The sequence below is a fragment of the Cinclus cinclus genome, chromosome 23 (genome assembly GCF_963662255.1).
Source record: "Cinclus cinclus chromosome 23, bCinCin1.1, whole genome shotgun sequence".
NCBI classification, from domain to species: Eukaryota; Metazoa; Chordata; class Aves; order Passeriformes; family Cinclidae; genus Cinclus; species Cinclus cinclus.
In genome coordinates, this window is record NC_085068.1 from 1,156,857 (window position 1) to 1,179,697 (window position 22,841).

The window sequence follows — 22,841 nt, forward strand, 5'->3', positions numbered from 1 at the left end:
AATGCATTCCATGCCATTTTAGGCCACTTGATGTCACAATGAATCATATGATTCTTGGCCTCCATGGTGTCATAATGGTTCCTTGTTTCTATTGGGCCCCATGCTGTCACAATTCATCCCTGGCCCTTTTACGCCCCCTGGTGTCAAATGGGATCCTGGGATTATTAGCCTCCATTGGGTCACAATGGATCCTTGCTTCTCTTAACCCCTGTGCTGTCACAATGCATCCCATGCCCTTTTAGGCCACTTGATGTCACAATGAATCATTTGATTCTTGGCCTCCATGGTGACATAATAGATCCTTGCTTCTATTGGTCCCCATGCTGTAACAATCCATCCCTGGCCATTTTAGGCCCCCTGGTGTCACAAGGGATCATTAGATTGTTAGCCTGCCTTGGGTCACAATGGTTCCTTGCTTCTCTTAGCCCCTGTGGTGTCACAATGCATCCCATGCCCTTTTAGGCCACTTGGTGTTACAATGAATCATTTGAGTCTTGGCCTCTATTGTATCATAATATTTCCATGTTTTTATTGTGCCCCATGCTTTCACAATTCATCCCTGGCCCTATTGCAACCCCTGGTGTCACAATGGATCATTAGATTGTTAGCCTGCATTGGGTCACAATCGTTCCTTGCTTCTCTTTACCTCTGTGGTGTCACAATGCATTCCAAGCCCTTTATGGCCACTTGGTCTTACAATGAACCACTTGATTCTTGGCCTTCATGGTGTCATAATGGTTCCTTGCTTCTATAGGTCCCCATGCTGTCAGAGTTCATCCGTGGTCCTTTTGCGCCCCCTGGTGTCAAAAGGGATTCTAAGATTGTTAGCCTGCCTTGGGTCACAATTGTTCCTTGCTTCTCTTAACCCCTGTGGTGTCACAATGCATCCCATGCCCTTTTAGGCCACTTGGTGTCACAATGAATCATTTGAGTCTTGGCCTCTATTGTATCATAATATTTCCATGTTTTTATTGTGCCCCATGCTTTCACAATTCATCCCTGGCCCTTTTAGGCCCATTGGTGTCACAAGGGACCATTAGATTGTTAGCCTCCATTGGGTAACAATGGTTCCTTGCTTCTCCTAACCTCTGTGGTGTCACAATGCATTCCATGCCATTTTAGGCCACTTGATGTCACAATGAATCATTTGATTCTTGGCCTCCATGGTGTCATAATGGTTCCTTGTTTCTATTGGGCCCCATGCTGTCACAATTCATCCCTGGCCCTTTTACGCCCCCTGGTGTCAAATGGGATCCTGGGATTATTAGCCTCCATTGGGTCACAATGGATCCTTGCTTCTCTTAACCCCTGTGGTGTCACAATGCATCCCATGCCCTTTTAGGCCACTTGATGTCACAATGAATCATTTGATTCTTGGCCTCCATGGTGACATAATAGATCCTTGCTTCTATTGGTCCCCGTGCTGTAACAATCCATCCCTGGCCATTTTAGGCCCCCTGGTGTCACAAGGGATCATTAGATTGTTAGCCTGCCTTGGGTCACAATGGTTCCTTGCTTCTCTTAACCCCTGTGGTGTCACAATGCATCCCATGCCCTTTTAGGCCACTTGATGTCACAATGAATCATTTTATTTTTGGCCTCAATTGTGTCATAATATTTCCATGTTTTTATGGTGCCCCATGCTTTCAAAATTCATCCCTGGCCCTATTGCAACCCCTGGTGTCACAAGGGATCATTAGATTGTTAGCCTGCCTTGGGTCACAATGGTTCCTTGCTTCTCTTAACCCCTGTGGTGTCACAATGCAACCCATGCCCTTTTAGGCCACTTGATGTCACAATGAATCATTTTAGTTTTGGCCTCCATGGTGGCATAATTGTACCAGGTTTTAATTGGGCCCCATGCTTTCACAATTCATCCCTGGCCCTTTTAGGCCCATTGGTGTCCGAAGGGACAATTAGATTGTTAGCCTCCATTGGGTAACAATGGATCCTTGCTTCTCTTAACCTCTGTGGTGTCACAATGCATTCCATGCCATTTTAGGCCACTTGATGTCACAATGAATCATTTGATTCTTGGCCTCCATGGTGTCATAATGGTTCCTTGTTTCTATTGGGCCCCATGCTGTCACAATTCATCCCTGGCCCTTTTACGCCCCCTGGTGTCAAATGGGATCCTGGGATTATTAGCCTCTATTGGGTCACAATGGATCCTTGCTTCTCTTAACCCCTGTGGTGTCACAATGCATCCCATGCCCTTTTAGGCCACTTGATGTCACAATGAATCATTTGATTCTTGGCCTCCATGGTGACATAATAGATCCTTGCTTCTATTGGTCCCCGTGCTGTAACAATCCATCCCTGGCCATTTTAGGCCCCCTGGTGTCACAAGGGATCATTAGATTGTTAGCCTGCCTTGGGTCACAATGGTTCCTTGCTTCTCTTAGCCCCTGTGGTGTCACAATGCATCCCATGCCCTTTTAGGCCACTTGATGTCACAATGAATCATTTGATTCTTGGCCTCCATGGTGGCATAATTGTACCAGGTTTTAATTGGGCCCCATGCTTTCACAATACATCCCTGCCCCTTTTAGGCCCATTGGTGTCAAAAGGGATCATTAGATTGTTAGCCTCCATTGGGTCACAATGGATCCTTGATTCTCTTAACCCCTGTGCTGTCACAATGCATCCCATGCCCTTTTAGGCCACTTGATGTCACAATGAATTATTTGATTCTTGGCCTTCATGGTGGCATAATAGATCCTTGATTCTATTGGTCCCCGTGCTGTAACAATTCATCCCTGGACCTTTTAGACCCAATGGTGTCACAAGGCATCATTAGATGTTTAGCCTGCATTAGGTCACAATGGTTCCTTGCTTCTCTTAACCTCTGTGGTGTCACAATGCATTCCATGCCCTTTTAGGCCACTTGATGTCACAATGAATCATTTGATTCTTGGCCTCCATGGTGTCATAATGGTTCCTTGTTTCTATTGGGCCCCATGCTGTCACAATTCATCCCTGGCCCTTTTACGCCCCCTGGTGTCAAATGGGATCCTGGGATTATTAGCCTCCATTGGGTCACAATGGATCCTTGCTTCTCTTAACCTCTGTGGTGTCACAATGCATTCCAATCCCTTTTAGGCCACTTGGTCTTACAATGAACCATTTGATTCTTGGCCTCCATGGTGACATAATAGATCCTTGCTTCTATTGGTCCCCGTGCTGTAACAATCCATCCCTGGCCATTTTAGGCCCCCTGGTGTCACAAGGGATCATTAGATTGTTAGCCTGCCTTGGGTCACAATGGTTCCTTGCTTCTCTTAACCTCTGTGGTGTCACAATGCATTCCAAGCCTGTTTAGGCCACTTGGTCATACAATGAACCATTTGATTCTTGGCCCTCATGGTGTCATAATGGTTCCTTGCTTCTATAGGTCCCCATGCTGTCAGAGTTCATCCGTGGTCCTTTTGCGCCCCCTGGTGTCAAAAGGGATTCTAAGATTGTTAGCCTGCCTTGGGTCACAATGGTTCCTTGCTTCTCTTAACCCCTGTGGTGTCACAATGCATCCCATGCCCTTTTAGGCCACTTGATGTCACAATGAATCATTTTAGTTTTGGCCTCCATGGTGGCATAATTGTACCAGGTTTTAATTGGGCCCCATGCTTTCACAATTCACCCCTGGCCCTTTTAGGCCCATTGGTGTCACAAGGGACCATTAGATTGTTAGCCTCCATTGGGTAACAATGGTTCCTTGCTTCTCCTAACCTCTGTGGTGTCACAATGCATTCCATGCCATTTTAGGCCACTTGATGTCACAATGAATCATTTGATTCTTGGCCCTCATGGTGTCATAATGGTTCCTTGCTTCTATTGGGCCCCATGCTGTCACAATTCATCCCTGGCCCTTTTACGCCCCCTGGTGTCAAATGGGATCCTGGGATTATTAGCCTCCATTGGGTCACAATGGATCCTTGCTTCTCTTAACCCCTGTGCTGTCACAATGCATCCCATGCCCTTTTAGGCCACTTGATGTCACAATGAATCATTTGATTCTTGGCCTCCATGGTGACATAAGAGATCCTTGCTTCTATTGGTCCCCGTGCTGTAACAATCCATCCCTGGCCATTTTAGGCCCCCTGGTGTCACAAGGGATCATTAGATTGTTAGCCTGCCTTGGGTCACAATGGTTCCTTGCTTTTCTTAGCCCCTGTGGTGTCACAATGCATCCCATGCCCTTTTAGGGCACTTGGTGTTACAATGAATCATTTGAGTCTTGGCCTCTATTGTGTCATAATATTTCCATGTTTTTATTGTGCCCCATGCTTTCACAATTCATCCCTGGCCCTATTGCAACCCCTGGTGTCACAATGGATCATTAGATTGTTAGCCTGCCTTGGGTCACAATGGTTCCTTACTTCTCTTAATCCCTGTGGTGTCACAATGAATCCCATGCCCTTTTAGGCCACTTGATGTCACAATGAATCATTTTAGTTTTGGCCTCCATGGTGGCATAATTGTACCAGGTTTTAATTGGGCCCCATGCTTTCACAATTCATCCCTGGCCCTTTTAGGCCAATTGGTGTCAAATGGGATCCTGGGATTATAAGCCTCCATTGGGTCACAATGGATCCTTGCTTCTCTTAACCCCTGTGGTGTCACAATGCATCCCATGCACTTTTAGGCCACTTGATGTCACAATGAATCATTTGATTCTTGGCCGCCATGGTGACATAATAGATCCTTGCTTCTATTGGTCCCCGTGCTGTAATAATCCATCCCTGGCCATTTTAGGCCCCCTGGTGTCACAAGGGATCATTAGATTGTTAGCCTGCATTGGGTCACAATGGTTCCTTGCCTCTCTTAGCCCCTGTGGTGTCACAATGCATCCCATGCCCTTTTAGGCCACTTGGTGTTACAATGAATCATTTGAGTCTTGGCCTCTATTGTGTCATAATATTTCCATGTTTTAATTGGGCCCCATGCTTTCACAATTCATCCCTGGCCCTATTGCAACCCCTGGTGTCACAATGGATCATTAGTTTGGTAGACTCCATTGGGTCACAATGGATCCTTGCTTCTCTTAACCCCTGTGGTGTCACAATGCATCCCATGCCCTTTTAGGCCACTTGATGTCACAATGAATCATTTGATTCTTGGCCTCCATGGTGTCATAATAGTTCCTTGTATCTATTGGGCCCCATGCTGTCACAATTCATTCCTGGCCCTTTTACGCACCCTGGTGCCACAAGGGATCATTGGATGGTTAGCCTGCATGGGGTCACAATGGTTCCTTGCTCCTCTTAACCTCTGTGGTGTCACAATGCATTCCAAGCCCTTTTAGGCCAATTGTTGTCACAATGAATCATTTGATTCTTGGCCTCCATGGTGGCATAAGAGTTCCTTGCTTCTATTGGGCACCATGCTTTCACAATTCATCCCTGGCCATTTTAGGCCCATTGGTGTCACAAGGGATCGTTAGGCTATTAGCCTGCATTGGGTCACAATGGTTCCTTGTTTCTCTTAACCTCTGTGGTGTCACAATGCATCCCATGCCCTTTTAGGCCACTTGGTGTTGCTATGCATCATTTGATTCTTGGTCTCTATGTTGTCAAAATGTTTCCATGTTTTTCGTGGGCCCCATGCTGTAACAATCCATTCCTGGCCCTTTTATGCCCCCTGGTGTCACAAGGGATCATTAGATTGTTAGCCTGCATTGGGCCTCAATGGTTCCATGCTTCTCTTAACCTCTGTGGTGTCACAATGCATCCCATGCCCTTTTAGGCCACTTGATGTCACAATGAATCATTTGATTCTTGGCCTCCATGGTGGCATAATTGTACCAGGTTTTAATTGGGCCCCATGCTTTCACAATTCATCCCTGGCCCTTTTAGGCCCATTGGTGTCACAAGGGATCATTAGATTGTTAGACTCCATTGGGTCACAGTGGATCCTTGCTTCTCTTACCCCCTATGGTGTCACAATGCATTCCAAGACCTTTTAGGCCACTTGATCTTACAATGAACCATTTGATTCTTGGCCTTCATGGTGTCATACTATTTCCTTGTTTCTATTGGGCCCCAAGGTGTCACAATCCATCCCTGGCCCTTTTACGCCCCCTGGTGTCACAAGGTATCATTAGATTGTTAGCCTCCATTGGGTCACAATGGATCCTTGCTTCTCTTAACCCCTGTGCTGTCACAATGCATCCCATGCCCTTTTAGGCCATTTGATGTCACAATGAATCATTTGATTCTTGGCCTTCATGGTGTCATAATGGTTCCTTGCTTCTATATGTCCCCATGCTGTCACAGTTCATCCGTGGTCCTTTTGCGCCCCCTTGTGTCAAAAGTGTTTCTTAGATTAATAGCCAACTTTTGAAGGTTAGTTCTTTCTTTTTTTTTTTTCCCTCTGTGGAATTTTCCCGATTGTCATGCTAAGATACCTGTTGACTGGACCCTGGTGACAAGGGGAAGGGGGGAGAGAAGAGGGCAACCCCGCGAGATTCAAACAGCCAGAAGAGGAAGCAGAAGGCGGGGCTCGGCCCATTTCTCCCGCGGAGTTCGGACGAGAAGGATGATCGCCGCCTGTCCTCCATCTCCGCCATCCCAGCGTCGGGAAACCACCATCGGACCCTGCCCGGCTGTCTTCTTGATGTGAACTACCACCATCCAGCACTCTGCTGATCACCGGGACCCACACTGTGAGTGGAGGGCTCTCTCCATCTGTCTCCCACCCTGGGACAGCGCTGCCACCACCCCCAGCCCTCCTGCGGCTCTGCGGGAGCCGCCCGCCCCCAGCACCGGGAACTGCAGCTCAAGGAAAAGGTGCCTGCAGCCAAAAAACACTGGGACTGAGTTACTGTTCTGTTTGTGGGTAATTTCATAGCTGTTGTTGTTCTTGTTTGTCGTGTTAGATACACTAGTAAAGAACTGTTATTCCTACCCCCATATCTTTGCCTGAGAGCTCTCTTAATTCCGAAATTATAATAATTGGAAGAATCACATTTTTTTTCAGTCCAAGGGGAAGCTTCTGCTTTCCTTGGCAAACACCTGTCTTTCAAACCAGGACAGATTTTGGCCACCCAACGTGGGGCCCGAGGGCATTGAGAGAAAAGGGTGAAAAAGGAATAACAGTTCTTGAGTTACCTCAGTTTTGTGTTAGGTGGCATCATGTTGTCCAGCTTACCGTGGTTTGGGCTCCATGTGGCCACAGCTCTATCTCTCCCATTTGCAATCCCTTACTTGAACATGGATCCTATAACTCAGGCTGCTGTAACTATTATCCAGTTCCTTTTGTGGGATGATAACGTGAGAAATTCATGGACTTTTAACTTCCTCTGGAAGGTGGGCACATGGATTTGGAGCTATCACACTCTAACTGTATGTTTTTGGGGCTACTTTAATAATGGTACATACTGTGAGGATATGACACCAGGGAAAATTTTGTCCCAACCCCTTACACAGTTTTTTAGGTCTGCTCCACCAGCTTTTGAGGGGTTCAAATCTCTTCTAAGCAGTAATGATATCATACAGTGGCTGGCATTGCTAATAGGCCTTGTAAACCTGTTCTATTTAACATTCCGAGATGAGGGGAGATTGACTTGGATGACAACCCTGATACGTCCCCCAAGGAATAGGGATCCTGCCCCAGAGCCTGGCCCTGCCCCAGAGCCTGGCTCTGCCCCAGAGACTAAGGACTCTGCCCCAGAGCCTGACCCTGCCCCTGCCCCAGAGACTAAGGATTCTGCCCCAGAGACTAAGGATTCTGTCCCAGAGCCTGACCCTGCCCCTGCCCCAGAGACTAAGGATTCTGCCCCAGAGACTAAGGATTCTGCCCCAGAGGTTAAGGATGTTGCCCCTGAGCCTGATTCTGCCCCAGAGCTCACCTCAGAAAGGAACCATCCAGAGTGGGTGGGGTTTCTAGTGAAGGAGATGGGCCAAATGCTGAAGGAGTACCTTTCCCCAGCTCTTGAGAAACTCTCCCTCTGCCTTAATGAGGGAGAACCTGATGGTGCAGCAGTGGAACCCACAAATGTTACATCTCTCCAGGCTCCAGCTGAACTGCAAGGGCACTCACAGCCAGCAGCAGTTGCCCCCGTGGAAACTAGAAAGTCTAAGGTGAAAACAAAGCACCTAGATAATAATGATCAGAATGCAGGGCCCTCACAACCAGCAGGGGAGCCAGAGGTTGAGATCGTCACAGAGTCCCTGTCATACGAGAGTCTCCGTAATCTGCGTAAAGACATTGTACGAAGGGGCCGTGAGGCTTTTACAACGTGGTTACTGCGGGTCTGGGACCTTATGGGTACAGGTGTGCAGCTGGATGGTACTGAGGCAAGGAATTTGGGACCCCTGACCCAGGACTCAGGTGTGGATCATGTATTCGTAAGGGAACCAGGTCCCCTTTCCCTCTGGGAGAGGCTTTTAATGAGTGTAAGAGAGAGGTTTGTCCATAGAGAGAGAATGCAGGAGCACCACCATAGAATGCACTGGAAGACCGCTGAGGAGGGAATCCAACAGCTGAGAGAAGTGGCAGTACTGGAGGTACTCTTTGGGAGGGGTGGACAACATGACAATGACCCCGACAAGGTCAGGTGCACAGGGCAGATGTTGTGGAATCTCGCACACCTGGGGCCATCTCAATACACCACATTCATTGCAGCCATTAATGATGACACCAACCACGAGACAGTGTGTTCTGTTGCCAATAAGCTCAGAAATTTTGAGAGTATAATGAATGGCCCAATGCAGGCTCAGGTCTCTGCCGTGATTAGGGAACTCAGAGAGGAGTTCAAGGAGGAGGTAAGAGGGGTGAGGGAGGAGATGAGGAAGGTCAATGCAGCACCAGTGCGAGTCACAGATCCCAGAGTTAGAGCCCAACGTCCCCCAGCTAAGGAGAGAGGATACATCCCACGAGCTGACCTGTGGTTCTTTCTGCGTGACCATGGGGAAGACATGGGGAGGTGGGATGGGAAACCCACTTCTGCCCTGGCAGCGCGGGTGCGTCAACTCAAGGAGGGAAACACTAACTAAGGGAGCTCCACTAAAGTGAAGGTAGACTCAACTTCCCATAACCAAGATGCAGGGTATTACAAAAGGGAGGATGATTTGTCAGATCCCCTTGAGGGAACCTCCAACATGTATGCCCAGGAAGGAAATAATAACCAGTGCTAGAGGGGCCCTGCCTCTAGCCAGGGAGAGGCACGGGAAAACCGGGTCTTTTGGATGGTGTGGATCCGATGGCCTGGCACATCAGAGCCACAAAAACATAGGGCATTAGTTGACACTGGTTCACAGGTCACCCTAATACCATCAGAACCTGTGGGGAAAGAGCCTGTTTCTATTGCTGGGGTGACAGGGGGATCACAGGAATTGACTTTGCTGGAGGCTGAGGTGAGCCTGACTGGGAAAGAGTGGCAGAAGCATCCAATTGTGACTGGCCCAGAGGCACCATGTATTCTGGGCATAGACTTCCTGAGGAATGGCTATTACAAAGACCCAAAGGGACTCAGGTGGGCTTTGGGAATAGCTGCTGTAGAGGCAGAAAACATTAAGCAATTGAACACCTTGCTTGGACTGTCAGAGAGCCCATCTGCAGTGGGACTCCTGAAGGTGAAGGAGCAGCAAGTGCCAATTGCCACCTCGACAGTGCACCACAGGCAGTACAGGACAAATCGAGATGCCGTGATCCCCATCCACAAGATGATCCGTGAGCCGGAGGGCCAAGGGGTGGTCAGCAAAACCCACTCACCCTTCAACAGCCCCATCTGGCCTGTGCGCAAGTCTGACGGAGAATGGAGATTGACTGTGGACTATCGTGCATTGAATGAAGTGACTCCACCGCTGAGCGCTGCCGTGCCGGACATGCTGGAACTCCAGTACGAGCTGGAGTCCAAGGCAGCAAAGTGGTACGCCACCACTGACATTGCCAATGCATTTTTCTCCATTCCTCTGGCAGCAGAGTGCAGGCCTCAGTTTGCTTTCACCTGGAGGGGCGTGCAGTACACCTGGAACCGACTGCCCCAGGGGTGGAAACACAGCCCCACCATCTGCCATGGACTGATCCAGGCTGCACTGGAGAAGGGTGAAGCTCCAGAATATCTTTAATACATTGATGACATCATTGTGTGGGGGAACACGGCAATGGAAGTATTTGAGAAAGGAGAAAAGATCATCCAGATTCTGCTGGGAGCCGGTTTTGCCATCAAGAGGAGCAAAGTCAAAGGTCCTGCCCGAGAGATCCAGTTCCTGGGAGTAAAGTGGCAACACGGGCGGCGCCAAATCCCCACTGAGGTCATCAATAAGATCACCGTGATGTCTCCACCAACCAACAAGAAGGAAACACAAGCTTTCCTAAGTGCCATAGGCTTTTGGAGAATGCACATTCCTGAGTACAGCCAGATCGTCAGCCCTCTCTACCTGGTCACCCGGAAGAAGAACGAATTCCACTGGGGCCCTGAGCAGCAGCAAGCCTTTGCCCAGATCAAGCAGGAGATCGCTCATGCTGTAGCCCTTGGCCCAGTCAGGACGGGACCAGAGGTGAAGAATGTGCTCTACTCTGCAGCCAGGAACAAGGGCTTGTCCTGGAGCCTTTGGCAGAAGGTACCTGGTGAGACCCGAGGCCGACCTCTGGGATTCTGGAGCCGAAGTTACAGAGGGTCTGAAGCCAACTACACCCCAACAGAGAAGGAGATCTTGGCTGCTTATGAAGGAGTTCAAGCTGCCTCAGAGGTGATTGGCACAGAAGCACAGCTCCTCCTGGCACCCCGACTACCAGTGCTGGGGTGGATGTTTAAAGGGAAGGTACCCTCTACCCACCACGCCACCGATGCCACATGAAGCAAGTGGATCGCCCTCATCACACAGCGCGCCCTTATTGGAAACCCAAATGGCCCTGGGATTTTGGAAATAATTACAAACTGGCCAGAAGGTGAAAATTTTGGTCTTGCCGATGAAGAGGAGCAAGAACAAGTGACCCGGGCTGATGAAGCCCCGCCATACAACCAACTGCCAGCAGATGAAACTCGCTACGCTCTTTTCACTGATGGTTCCTGTCGCATCGTGGGGATGAACTGGAAGTGGAAAGCAGCCGTATGGAGCCCCACACGACAGGTTGCACAAGCTACTGAAGGAGAAGGTGGATCAAGTCAACTTGCTGAACTCAAAGCTGTTCAGCTGGCCCTGGACATTGCTGAAAGAGAGAAGTGGCCAAAGCTTTACCTTTACACTGATTCATGGATGGTAGCCAATGCTCTGTGGGGCTGGCTGGAAAGATGGAAAAAAGCTAACTGGCAACGTAGGGGAAAACCAATCTGGGCTGCTGATGAGTGGAAAGACATTGCCAGTCGGGTAGAGAAGCTACCCGTAAAGGTCCATCATGTAGATGCCCATGTCCCCAAGAGTCGGGCTAATGAGGAGCACCAACACAATGAGCAAGTAGATCAGGCTGCAAGGATAGAGGTGTCACAGATAGACTTAGACTGGCAACACAAGGGAGAGTTGTTCTGGCTCGATGGGCCCACGATGCTTCAGGTCATCAAGGTAGAGATGCTACCTATAAGTGGGCACGAGACCGAGGGGTGGATCTCACCATGGACAGTATTTCCCAGGTTATCCATGACTGTGAGACGTGTGCTGCCATCAAGCAAGCCAAGCGAGTGAAGCCCCTCTGGTATGGGGGGCGGTGGTCCAAATATAAGTATGGGGAGGCCTGGCAGATTGACTACATCACACTGCCTCAGACACGCCAAGGCAAGCGCTACGTGCTGACCATGGTGGAAGCCACCACTGGATGGTTGGAGACCTACCCTGTGCCTCATGCCACTGCCTGCAACACCATCCTGGGCCTGGAAAAACAAGTCCTTTGGAGACATGGTACCCCTGAGAGAATTGAGTCAGACAATGGGACTCATTTCAAGAACAGCCCCATAAGCACCTGGGCCAGAGAACACGGCATCGAGTGGGTGTACCACATTCCTTATCACGCACCAGCGGCTGGGAAAGTGGAACGGTGCAATGGGCTGCTTAAAACCACCTTGAAGGCACTGGGTGGGGGGACTTTCAAGAACTGGGAGATTAATCTACCAAAGGCCACATGGTTAGTGAACACCCGAGGTTCCACTAATCGAGCAGGCCCTGCCCAGTCTGAGCCCTTGAGAACACCAGATGGGGACAAGGTTCCAGTGGTGTATATGAGAGGTATGCTAGGAAAAACTGTTTGGGTGAACCGTGCCTCCAGCAAAGACAATCCAATTTGGGGGGTGGTTTTTGCTCAAGGGCCAGGGTGTACCTGGTGGATCATGCAAAGGGATGGAAAGACCAGATGCATACCCCAAGGAGACCTTGTTTTAGGGTGAACTACCTATAATACTGTGCCTGTATCTGTAACTGTATGGATGTCTATAATTTGAAGATTTTAATTTGATTTGGCATGATGGTAGGGGAAAATTCGGGGTGGATAATGTTGGGGGCTGGTTTCTTTCCCTTGTTCCCTCTGTGGAATTTTCCCCACTGTCATGCTAAGATACCTGTTGACTGGGCCCTGGTGACAAGGGGGAGGGGACGGGAGGGAAGAGGTAAGCCCCGCGAGATTCAAACAGCCAGAAGAGGAAGCGGAAGGCTGGGCCTCGGCCCATTTCCCCAGCGGAGTTTGGACGAGAAGGACGATCGCCGCCTGTGTCCCATCCCTGCCATCCCAGCGTCAGGAAACCACCATCGGACCCTGCCCGGCTGTCTTCTTGATGTGAACTACCACCATCCAGCACTCTGCTGATCACCAGGACCGACACCGTGAGCGGAGAGCTCTCTCTCTCCATCTCTCTCTCCCCCTGGGACAGCGCTGCCATCACCCCCAGCCCTCCTGCAGCTCTGCGGGACCCGCTCGCCCCCAGCACCGGGAACTGCAGCTCAGGGAAAAGGTGCCTGCAGCCAAAAAACACTGGGACTGAGTTACTGTTCTGTTTGTGGATAATTTCATAGCTGTTGTTGTTCTTGTTTGTCGTGTTAGATATACTAGTAAAGAACTGTTATTCCTACCCCCATATCTTTGCCTGAGAGCTCTCTTAATTCCAAAATTATTATAATCGGAAGAATCACAATTTTTTTTTCAGTCCAAGGGGAAGCTTCTGCTTTCCTTAGCAAACACCTGTCTTTCAAACCAGGACACCCTTCATGACCACAACTTGGAAATTTTTTTTTTCTTTTAAATATTTTACATCCTAAAGGGAGGTTTTGTATTGTTCACCTTTCCACTCCAGTGTCAATTAAAAAACTCAATTTCCTGTTGTTGGGGACCTACTTTCAGTTTTACCAGGGGCTCTGATCTTTCTCGGGTCCCCAGCAAATAGAGCCCCTGACCCCCCTAATCTTCCTTAAATTCTTTCTTATCCGCAATCCTTTTCCGACAATCTCTCCAAAAATGCCCTCTCTTTCTACAATAACAAGTCCCCTGGGTACCCTCATTTTCTCTAGGCACATTCTGGGAGGGCCCCCCCTTCAAGGAGAATCGACTAGTTGTTACCCGTTGCCCCTCACGTACTACTGCCATCATTACTCTAGCCTGCTTCTTATATCCTTCTTCCTCTCTCCAGACATACACCTTCTGCGCTTCCCACAACAATTCATCTAAACCACGATCATGCCAATCTTCTTTTTTTTTTTTTTTTAACTTTTTTCTGATGCCAGGCCAAGATTTTGCTACAAATCAGGTTTTTAACAACACTTGACCTTCTGGAGTATCGGGGTTCACCCCGGAACATACTTGAAATGACTTCTGGAGCGTCTCTATCCATTCAGTAGGGTCCTCATCCTTCTTTTGGCTTTCACAGAAGGCTTTATTTACATTTTGTCCCTGACGGACAGATTCCTGGATTCCTTGGATTAGGATAGTTCTTAAATCTGCCATATGGGCTCGGTGCTGTGGATTTTGCTTATCCCAGTTGGGGCGTTGCAATGGCCACTTCACATCAACTTGGGGACCTCCCTGGTGGTCCCTGTCCCACACTCCCATTTCCGCTGTTTTGATCATTCTCCTTTCCTCAGAAGAGAACAAAATTCCTATGATAGACTGCATTTTATCTCATGTATATATATATTGGGACTCAGAAATTTATCAACCCTTTCCACCACTCCAAGGAGATTTTCTAGCAAATGTCCAATCTCCTTCTTGAATTCTCTAACATCTCCAGAATTAAGGGGCACTTCTACATAGCCTATGCCCGGTATTTGGGCAGGCTGTCCCTGTTGTCCAGCATTTGGATTAGGGATTATCCCCAGGCCCACTTCTCTTAATGGATACAGGGTTGAACCTTTTCTATCCCTTCTAGACTAGCTGCGAGTGATCTGTCGGTTATCTTCGGATCCTAACTCGTGGTTCCCCAATTTTCGTTTCCCGGATTCTTCTTCATGTTCTGACTCTAGGACTTGTGCCTGGGGAGGTGGGGGAACTGGGAGAGGAGGAGATACATATGGCAGGGGGGAAGCTGTCGGAACCTCCTCGGATCGTTTAGATTTCTTTTTCCATCCCCAGGTGTTTAGGGCAAACAATCTAGTCCTAGTTTCTCCCACTATCCAAAGAGCAGCATATTCGCTTTCTTCCAGGCAAAAAGGTTCTTTAGAGTTTACATAAATATTTAATGCCTGGCAAATCCAATCTTCTGAACTTCCGAATATTGGCCAAAACAGATTATCTCCATGGATCTGTTTCCCTCCCCACACCTCCATACAATAATGTATCATTTTGACTTTATCCTTCCCTTTCCTAGAAGGCTAATCATTCCAATATTTAATCATCATCCCTAACGGACTGTCAGGGGGTATCTGGGGGAGCTTTACCGGGGTCCCCTTACCCATGGGATCAGAGGGCTTGCTTTTCCCCTGTCCCATCTTCCAGAACACCCACAAACACTCACACACACGTTTCCCTCTTTTTGTGGCCCAGTCCCTCGCGGGATTTGGGAAACGCATTACTCAGAGGTCCGCACTCACTTCGCCCACACTGGGCGTCTCATTTGCTGTGTCCTGGGATATCCAACCCCGACTGAGCAGATTCCCAAATATACTTACGCTTCCTGCGTCTTCGCCCGGAGCTTCGTGCACAAAGATTATGGGGTTACCGGTTTTCCTTTGCTTGTTACCAATTTAGGGTTCGTCGGTAAGGGTCCAGGAGGGTGGGCGCAGCACCAAGACCGCTAAAAGTAGGGCACCTCCCTGGTGGAGGTCTCCCACCGGGTTGCCCTTATCCGAGTCACGGCACCAAATTCATTTAAGTATTTGTCACACACACTGACTCAGAGCCAATTGTACATCAACAAGTGGAATTTATTAAGCAAGTGGTAACAAGCAAAAGCAGCGCTGGGCGGCCGGGAGTTAGCACTCCACCAACGGCGCGCGCTTTCCTCTCTCTGTCCTTTGGGGTTTATACCCCTTGTTTCTGGTATACGTGTCCCTTTTACAATCGTGTCTGCGCTTGTGCTGCCTGTTGATAGGTGGTCGCACTTTGCCCTCCGGTGATCATTGGAATGAAGAAGACTCCTCTTCCTGGCAGATGTATCTTGACCTATGAACCTCTGCCTTATCAGTAGATCCTTTTTACACATTGAACAATGGATACTTAAATACGGTTAACTAGCTCAGCTAAAACGAATCGTATCAAGACATTCTTGTGGGCTACGGGTGCATGACTTGTGCCCTCTCAAATGCAGTTCTATTTTCTGTTATTTTACTGAACTCCTGGTAGTCCTTTTATTTTAATGAACAATGCTTATGTTGTTTTTATTACAACATTTACCCCAAATTTCCCCCCTTTTTTTTCCCATTTCCCCCTCAATTTTCGCCATTTTTTGCCCAGTCCAGAGGTGCAAATCCCTTGGAAAAACAAACAAAGGGAGGAGACAAATGAGAGGGGAAAATTCCATTTTTTAATGGAATAATGCTGGAAAAATCCTCAAACACCAGGGGTTTGGGAGGCAGGAAAAGACAGGATTAATTAACAGAGGTCCAGGGTTAATTAGTAATCATTAATGAGGGATGGATTTAACAATCGAGCAAGGAAAAAAATCTGGGAAAGATCCTTTTTTTTTCTCCTAAGGAAAAATGCTGGAAAATTCCAAAAAAAATGGGGATTTGGGAGCCATGACTAATTCACAGGGATCCAGGGTTAATTAAGATTAATTAGGAGTACTTAAGGAATTTCCCTGGGATGAACCTGACAAAGGAGCATGTCCCGGTTTACAATACAACATACATATTCTATTACCATCTGAGAAGGGTGATCATCCTTATCTCTGTGGAAAGTATCTTCTGTTAATGGGCCATTGAGTCCTACTGTATAACTGATAAGATTACATCATCCCATTGGGAGATGCTCCAGCCAGGAGGATGAGCCAAGCCTTTCCTACCTAGATAAAAACTGAGGTTTAGAACACCAAAAGCAGCCTTTTTCCACTGGATTCCAGAGTAAGAACCAGGCTTTTTCCACATCATCGCTGGACCCTTTGGAGGAAAACTGCACCAGCACCCTGACTGACAGGGTATCAGGTTGTATTCTGACTCGGTCAGTGGTTTTATTTTTATTATTGCATGTATTTTGTTTTTCCTTTTTTTTTCCTCTTCCCTATTAAAAATTGTATTACTGACTTGAAGTTTCATTGGTTTTGCTTTTCAAACCAGTACAGAGCAACAGAAAAAAAATATCTCTTTTTTTTAAGGAAAACTTTGGGATATTCACCCCAAAAAAATTGGGATTTTGGAGCCTGGAAAAGCAGGAATAATTAACAGGGATCTGGGGTTAATTAGGATTCATTAATTAAGGAATTCCTGGAATTCCACAAATGGGGGAGGAGGCAGGGATTGGATCCCAGGGAAGGAAAAACCTTTGGAATGTTTCCCAAAAATCTCAAAAATAAATAAATATCCCTAAAAAAACCTCGGGAATATTCCCAGAAATAAATAAAAATTCCCAGGAATAAATAAATATCCCTAAAAACTTTGAGAATATTCCCATAAATAAATAAATATTCCAGTAAATAAATAAATATCCCAAAAAAACCTTGGGAATATTCCCAGAAATTAATACATATTCCAATAAATAAATAAATATCCCTAAAAAGACCTCTGGAATATTTGCCAAAAAAACCTGAAATATCCCCTCTAAAAAAAATTCCAAAAAATCCTCTGGAATATTCCTAAAAACCCTCTGGAATATAAAAAACCCAGAAATATCCCCCCCTTGTTGGGGGCTAGTTCTTTGCCTTTTCCCTCTGTGGAATTTTCCCCATTGTCATGCTAAGATACCTGTTGACTGGGCCCTGGTGACAAGGGGGAGGGGAGAGAAGAGAGAAACCCCGCGAGATTCAAACAGCCAGAAGAGGAACTGGAAGGCTGGGCCTCGGCCCATTTCCCCAGCGGAGTTCGGACGAGAAGGACGATCGCCGCCTGTGTCCCATCCCTGCCATCCCAGCGTCAGGAAACCACCATCGGACCCTGCCCGGCTGTCTTCTCGATGTGAACTACCACCATCCAGCACTCTGCTGATCACCAGGACCGACACCGTGAGCGGAGAGCTCTCTCTCTCCATCTCTCTCTCCCCCTGGGACAGCTCTGCCATCACCCCCAGCCCTCCTGCAGCTCTGCGGGACCTGCCCGCCCCCAGCACCGGGAACTGCAGCTCAGGGAAAAGGTGCCTGCAGCCAGAAAGGGACTGGGACTGAGTTACTGTTCTGTTTGTGGGTAATTTCATAGCTGCTGTTGTTCTTGTTTGTCTTGTTAGATACACTAGTAAAGAACTGTTATTCCTATCCCCATATCTTTGCCTGAAAGATCCCTTAATTTCAAAATCATAACAATCTGTAGGAAAGAAGGATCACATTTTTCAGTTCAAAAGGAGGCTTCTGCTTTCCTTAGCAAACACCTGTCTTTCAAACCAAGACACCCCCCCAAAAAAAAAAAATAAATATCCCTAAAAACCTCATGAATATTCCTATAAAAAATCCCTGGAATTTCCCCAAAGAACCCCCCTGGAATATTAAAAGAAAAAAAAATCCCTTGAATATCCCCCAAAACAACCTGGAATATTTAAAAAAAAATAAAATTAGTATCCTAAAAAACCCTGTGGCATATCCCCAAAAATCCCTCCTGGAATATTCCAAAGATAAAGAAATATCGTTGAAAATCTTGGGAATATCCTAAAAAAAATTTGAATATTTAGGAAAAAAACAACCAGGAATATCCCCAAAATAAATAAATGCAATTAAAAACTTCTGGAATAATTAAAAAAAAGTGGAATATCCAAAAAAATCTGTGGAATAACTTAAAAAAATAAAAACTCTGGAATATTCAAAGAATAATTATCCCAAAAATCCTCTGGAATAAATAAAAATAAATATCTTGAATCAAAATAAATAAATATCCTGAAAGTCTTCCAGACCATCTCTAAAAAACCTGGAATATCCCCCCAAAAATGGAATATCCTCAAAAACCTCTGGAATATCCCTAAAATAAAGTAATGAATAAATAATGGGATAAAGGGATCCCAAGTCCATGCAAAAATGGGAATTTCTGGGAAAAAAAAAAAAAGCTGAAATCCCCAAAACTTAGTCTGGGGCAGGGGGGGAAAAAGGGGAATTTTTGTATTGGAAAAATGGGAACTAAAGGGTGGAGGAAAAAAATGGGAATAAAAATTAAAAATGAGAATGGAAGGGGAGCTGGGAATGTTGGGAGTGGAAAAATAAATGGGGAATTCTTTAATAGCAGTTGATGAATAATTCATGGAATTCACCTGGAGAAGGTCAAAAATTGCCTGGGAACTGCAGGCTGGAAAAAAAGGAGAAGGGAAGGGAGGGAGGGGTTAAATCTGTGTGGGAATTATGGGGATTTTAATGGGAATGGGAGGATAAAAGGCACAAAATGCCCTAAAAATTCCAATTAAAACCCAAGATGGGAATTGCAGAGGGAGAACAAGGAGCCTGGAGACCAAAAAACAAAAAATTCCCCCTGGGGGTGGTTCAGGAATTGGGGAAAAAAACCCAAAAGGCACCAAAATCTCCTCAAACTCACCAAACACTCAGAGACCCTAAAAACCCCCACACAGACCCCAAAAAACCCCTGAGAGATCCCACAAAAAACTCTCAGGCCCCACAAAAGACCCCAAAAACCCTAAAAGGCACCAAAACCTCCTCAAACTCCCCAAAAAAGCCCTCAGAGTCCCCACAAAAAAACTCTCAGGGACCCAATAGCCTCTCAGACCCCACAAAAAGAGCCCAAAAACCCCAAAAGACACCAAAATCCCCTCAAACTCCCCAAAAAACACCTCAGAGACCCCAAAAATCCCCACACAGACCCTAAAAAACTCCTGACTCCCCCCAAAAAACCCCTCAAAGACCCCAAAAAAACTCCTCAGAGACTCCACAAAAACCCCTCAGACACCCTAAAAACCTCCTCAGACTCCCCAGAAAAGCCCTCAGAGTCGCCACAAAAATAATCTGAGGGACCCCAATACCCCTCAGACCCCACAAAAAGATCCCAGAAACCCCAAAAGTCACCAAAACCACCTCCAACTCGCCAAAAATCCCCCCACAGACACAAAGAAACCTCCTCTGAGAACCCAAAAGACGCTCTGAGAGACCCCAAAACCCCTTAAGGCATCACAAAAAGACCCTAAAAACCCCACTTAGATGCCAAAAATTCCTCAGAGTCCCTCCCAAAATCTCCTCAGACCTCACCTGGCAGTGCTCAGAGCCCCCCAAAACTCCTCAAAAACCCCTGAGACCCCAAAAATAAAGCACCAACAATCCTTTAGAGGACAAAAAAACCCCACAGAGACCCCCAAAACCTCCACCGAGATCTCCCCAAAACCCCTCAGACTTCCCCAAAGACACTCTAAAAGTCCTCAAATGCCCCAAAACTCCTCAGATTAAACCCCTCAAAGCCCTCAAAAGACCCCTCGGGCCCACACAAATCCCCTCACAAAATTCCTCAGATCCCCCAAATCCCTTCACAAAATTCTGATCCCCCCAGATCCTCTCAATCCCCCCAAATCCCCTCACAAAACTCCTCAGATCCCCCCAAATCCTCACCAGGCTCCCTAAATCCCCTAAACCCCCCAAATCTCCTCACAAAACTCCTCAGATCCCCCAAAACCCTTCAGATCCTCCCAAATCCCCTCAAAAATCTCCTCAGATGCCCCCAAATCCTCTGAGCACCCCCAAATCCCCTCACAAAACTCCTCAGATCTCCCCAAATCCTCTCAGCACCACAAAACTCCCTCACTAAACTCCTCAGATCCCCCAAATCCCCTCAGGCCACCCAAAACCCCTCACAAAACTCCTCAGATCCCCCCAGATCCTCTCAGCACCACAAAATCCCCTCACAAAACTCATCAGATCCCCCCAAATCCTCACCAGGCCCCCTAAATCCCCTAAGCCCCCCAAATCCCCTCACAAAACTCCTCAGATCCCCCCAAATCCCCTCAGCCCCCCCCAAAATCTATCACAAAATTCCTTAGATTCCCCAAATCCCCTCAGCCCCCCCAAAAACCATCACAAAACTCCTCAGATCCCCATAAATCCCCTTAGCACCCCCCAAATCTCCTTACAAGACCCCTCCAAACCCCCCAAAGTTCCCCAAGGCCCCTCAGGCCCCACAGCCCCCCTCCCCCCGCCCCTCACGAGACCCCGCCGTTCTACCCCTACCCCCATCCCCATCCCCTCCAGCGGTGCCTCTGCCCGCTCGGCCGCGCTGCCTCTCGGGGCTCCGGGGGTCCCGCATTCACCGAGGGATCCCTGGGGCGGTCTGTCGTCCTTCCCCCTCCTCCTCCGTCTCGCTTCACCCGCAACGATCCAGGCGGGGGCCGCGGCCCGGCAGAGCCCTCAGAGCGCGCCAGCCAATCAGAGAGCGAATTTCAGCCCCCAGCCAATCAGAGAGAGGCGCCCTCAGCGTTTTCACCAATCAAAGCGCGGAGAATCCCCGTTTTTCCCGCCCTCCTCCCGCCGCCACTCGGAGGGAAGCAGGCCGGGGACGCGCGGCAGACGCCAGCCAATGGTAGAGCGGCTCTACCACGAAGCCACACCCACTCGTCTCAGTGAACCAATCATATTGCGGTATTTGTAAACCACGCCCTTTATGGGTGGGGCGGCGAACGTGGATGGAAACTGCTGAGAGCCGCCCAAACGTCCGAGCGAGCTCCGGGGACGGTCGAAGCCGCGCATGGCGCGGAGATCGGGAGGTCGAGGGTTCGAGTTCCCCCTATTCCCCTTTGTCCGCCCGCATTTTTGGGGTGCGCCCCCATTTTTTGGGTATCTGCCCCCCCACTTCTCTCGGTGTTTGCCTGGATCCAGAGGCCAATTAAAGCTCATGCATAATTAACGAGCCCGGAGCCGTCGGGGGGGGGTTCCCGGGGGTCTCTGGGATGGGGTTATTTTTGGGGGGGGGGCTTTCGGATCTCCCCAGAATTTCGGGGGTGAAGCCACCGATGGGAACCCCCCCACACCGGATTTTGGGGGCCCATCCCCCCCTCGCTGCTGGAGGGGCCCTCTGGAGGGGCCCTCTGGATTTTTGGGTTCGTTCCCGCCCTCCCCCGCCCCCCCCAGTTTGGGACCTCCCCCACCCCATTTTTTCCCTAATGGGGACCCCCAACCCTCCCCCCCCCCCCCCCCCCCCCCCCGGGTATTTTTGAGCTTCATCCCCCCTCGATCTGAAAAATTACACTCCCAACTCCCATCCTTGGGATCAAACCCCCCCCATTTTTGGGGTCCAATCCCTCCCAGTTTTTGGGGGGCAATTCCCCTGTTTTTTGATGTCCTCCCCCAGGTCCCTGACACTCCCCCCCCCCAATTCTCAACCAGGCCGGAGATGGCTGTTCCCACCCTCCAAATTAATCAGGACCCCCCCCAAATGTCCCTGCGCCCCCCCAGTGGGTTAGGACCCCCCCCAAATGAGTCAGGACTCCCACAAATGAACCAGGACCCCCCCCAGATGCTCAGACCCGTCCCAGTTCTCTGCCAGCCCAGAGATGGATATTGCCCCTGCCCCCCTCCCCGACAGCTCCTCCCCAGGGAACCCCTAGCACGCTCCGCTGCCCCCTGCCGAAAACCGCGGGGGGGGAGGGGGGGCACTTGGGGACATCCATCCACGGCCTGGCACGGACTTGGGGGGTGCTGAGCTTTTGGTGGGGGCTCTGAGCATCAGAGCATCAGGTGGTCCTGATTCATTTGGGGGGTCCTGACCCATTTGGGGAGTCCTGACCCATCTCGGGGACTCCAGCCCCATTTTAGGAGAGTCCTAAAAGAGGTCCACCTCATTTGAGGTGTCCTGACTCATTTGGGGGGGCTCTGAGCATCTGGGGCGTCCACTCCCATTCTGGGGGGAGGTCCTGACTGGGGGGGTCCTGACTCTTTGGGGGGGTTCCTGACTCATCTGATGTGCCCCAGCCCCATTTAGGAGGGGTCCTGACACATTTGGGGGGATCCTGATTAATCTGGGGGGCTCCAGCCCCATTTTGGGGGAGCACATCCATCTCCAGCCTGGCAGAGAATTTGGGGAGGGGCTCTGAGCATTTGGGGGGGTCCTGACCCATTTGGGGGTGTCCTAACTCCCCAACCCCATTTTGGGGGGTCCAGACCGTTTTATGGGGGGCCCAGCCCCCCGAGCCCCATTTGGGAATAGGACAGAGGTTGGACCCCACAAATGCCCCCAAAAATCCCCCCAAAATTCCCCAAATTCCACAATTACCAGGAAGAGGCCTCAAATCCCTCCCCCCACCACTCGATTCCACCCCAAAAACAGCGCTGGGGGCGGGGGGGGGCTGGGGATCCTCTCAAACCCCCTCCGGGCTGGGTGGGGAAGGGAAGGGCCCAGCGCCACCCCCACCCCTTCTTCCCCCCCCCC

The 22,841-nt window shown here is 49.0% G+C and overlaps 1 protein-coding gene across 1 annotated transcript in view; it reads right to left on the bottom strand.

Moving 5' to 3' along the window:
• LOC134052759 (uncharacterized) overlaps window positions 1-13,863 on the bottom strand; it is a 38,168-nt gene extending 24,305 nt beyond the window's left edge. The window contains exon 1 of the mRNA XM_062507392.1: window positions 13,686-13,863. Coding sequence (XP_062363376.1) covers window positions 13,686-13,863 — 178 coding nt within the window. The remainder of the gene's footprint in view (window positions 1-13,685) is intronic.
• Between the last annotated feature and the right edge of the window lie 8,978 nt (window positions 13,864-22,841).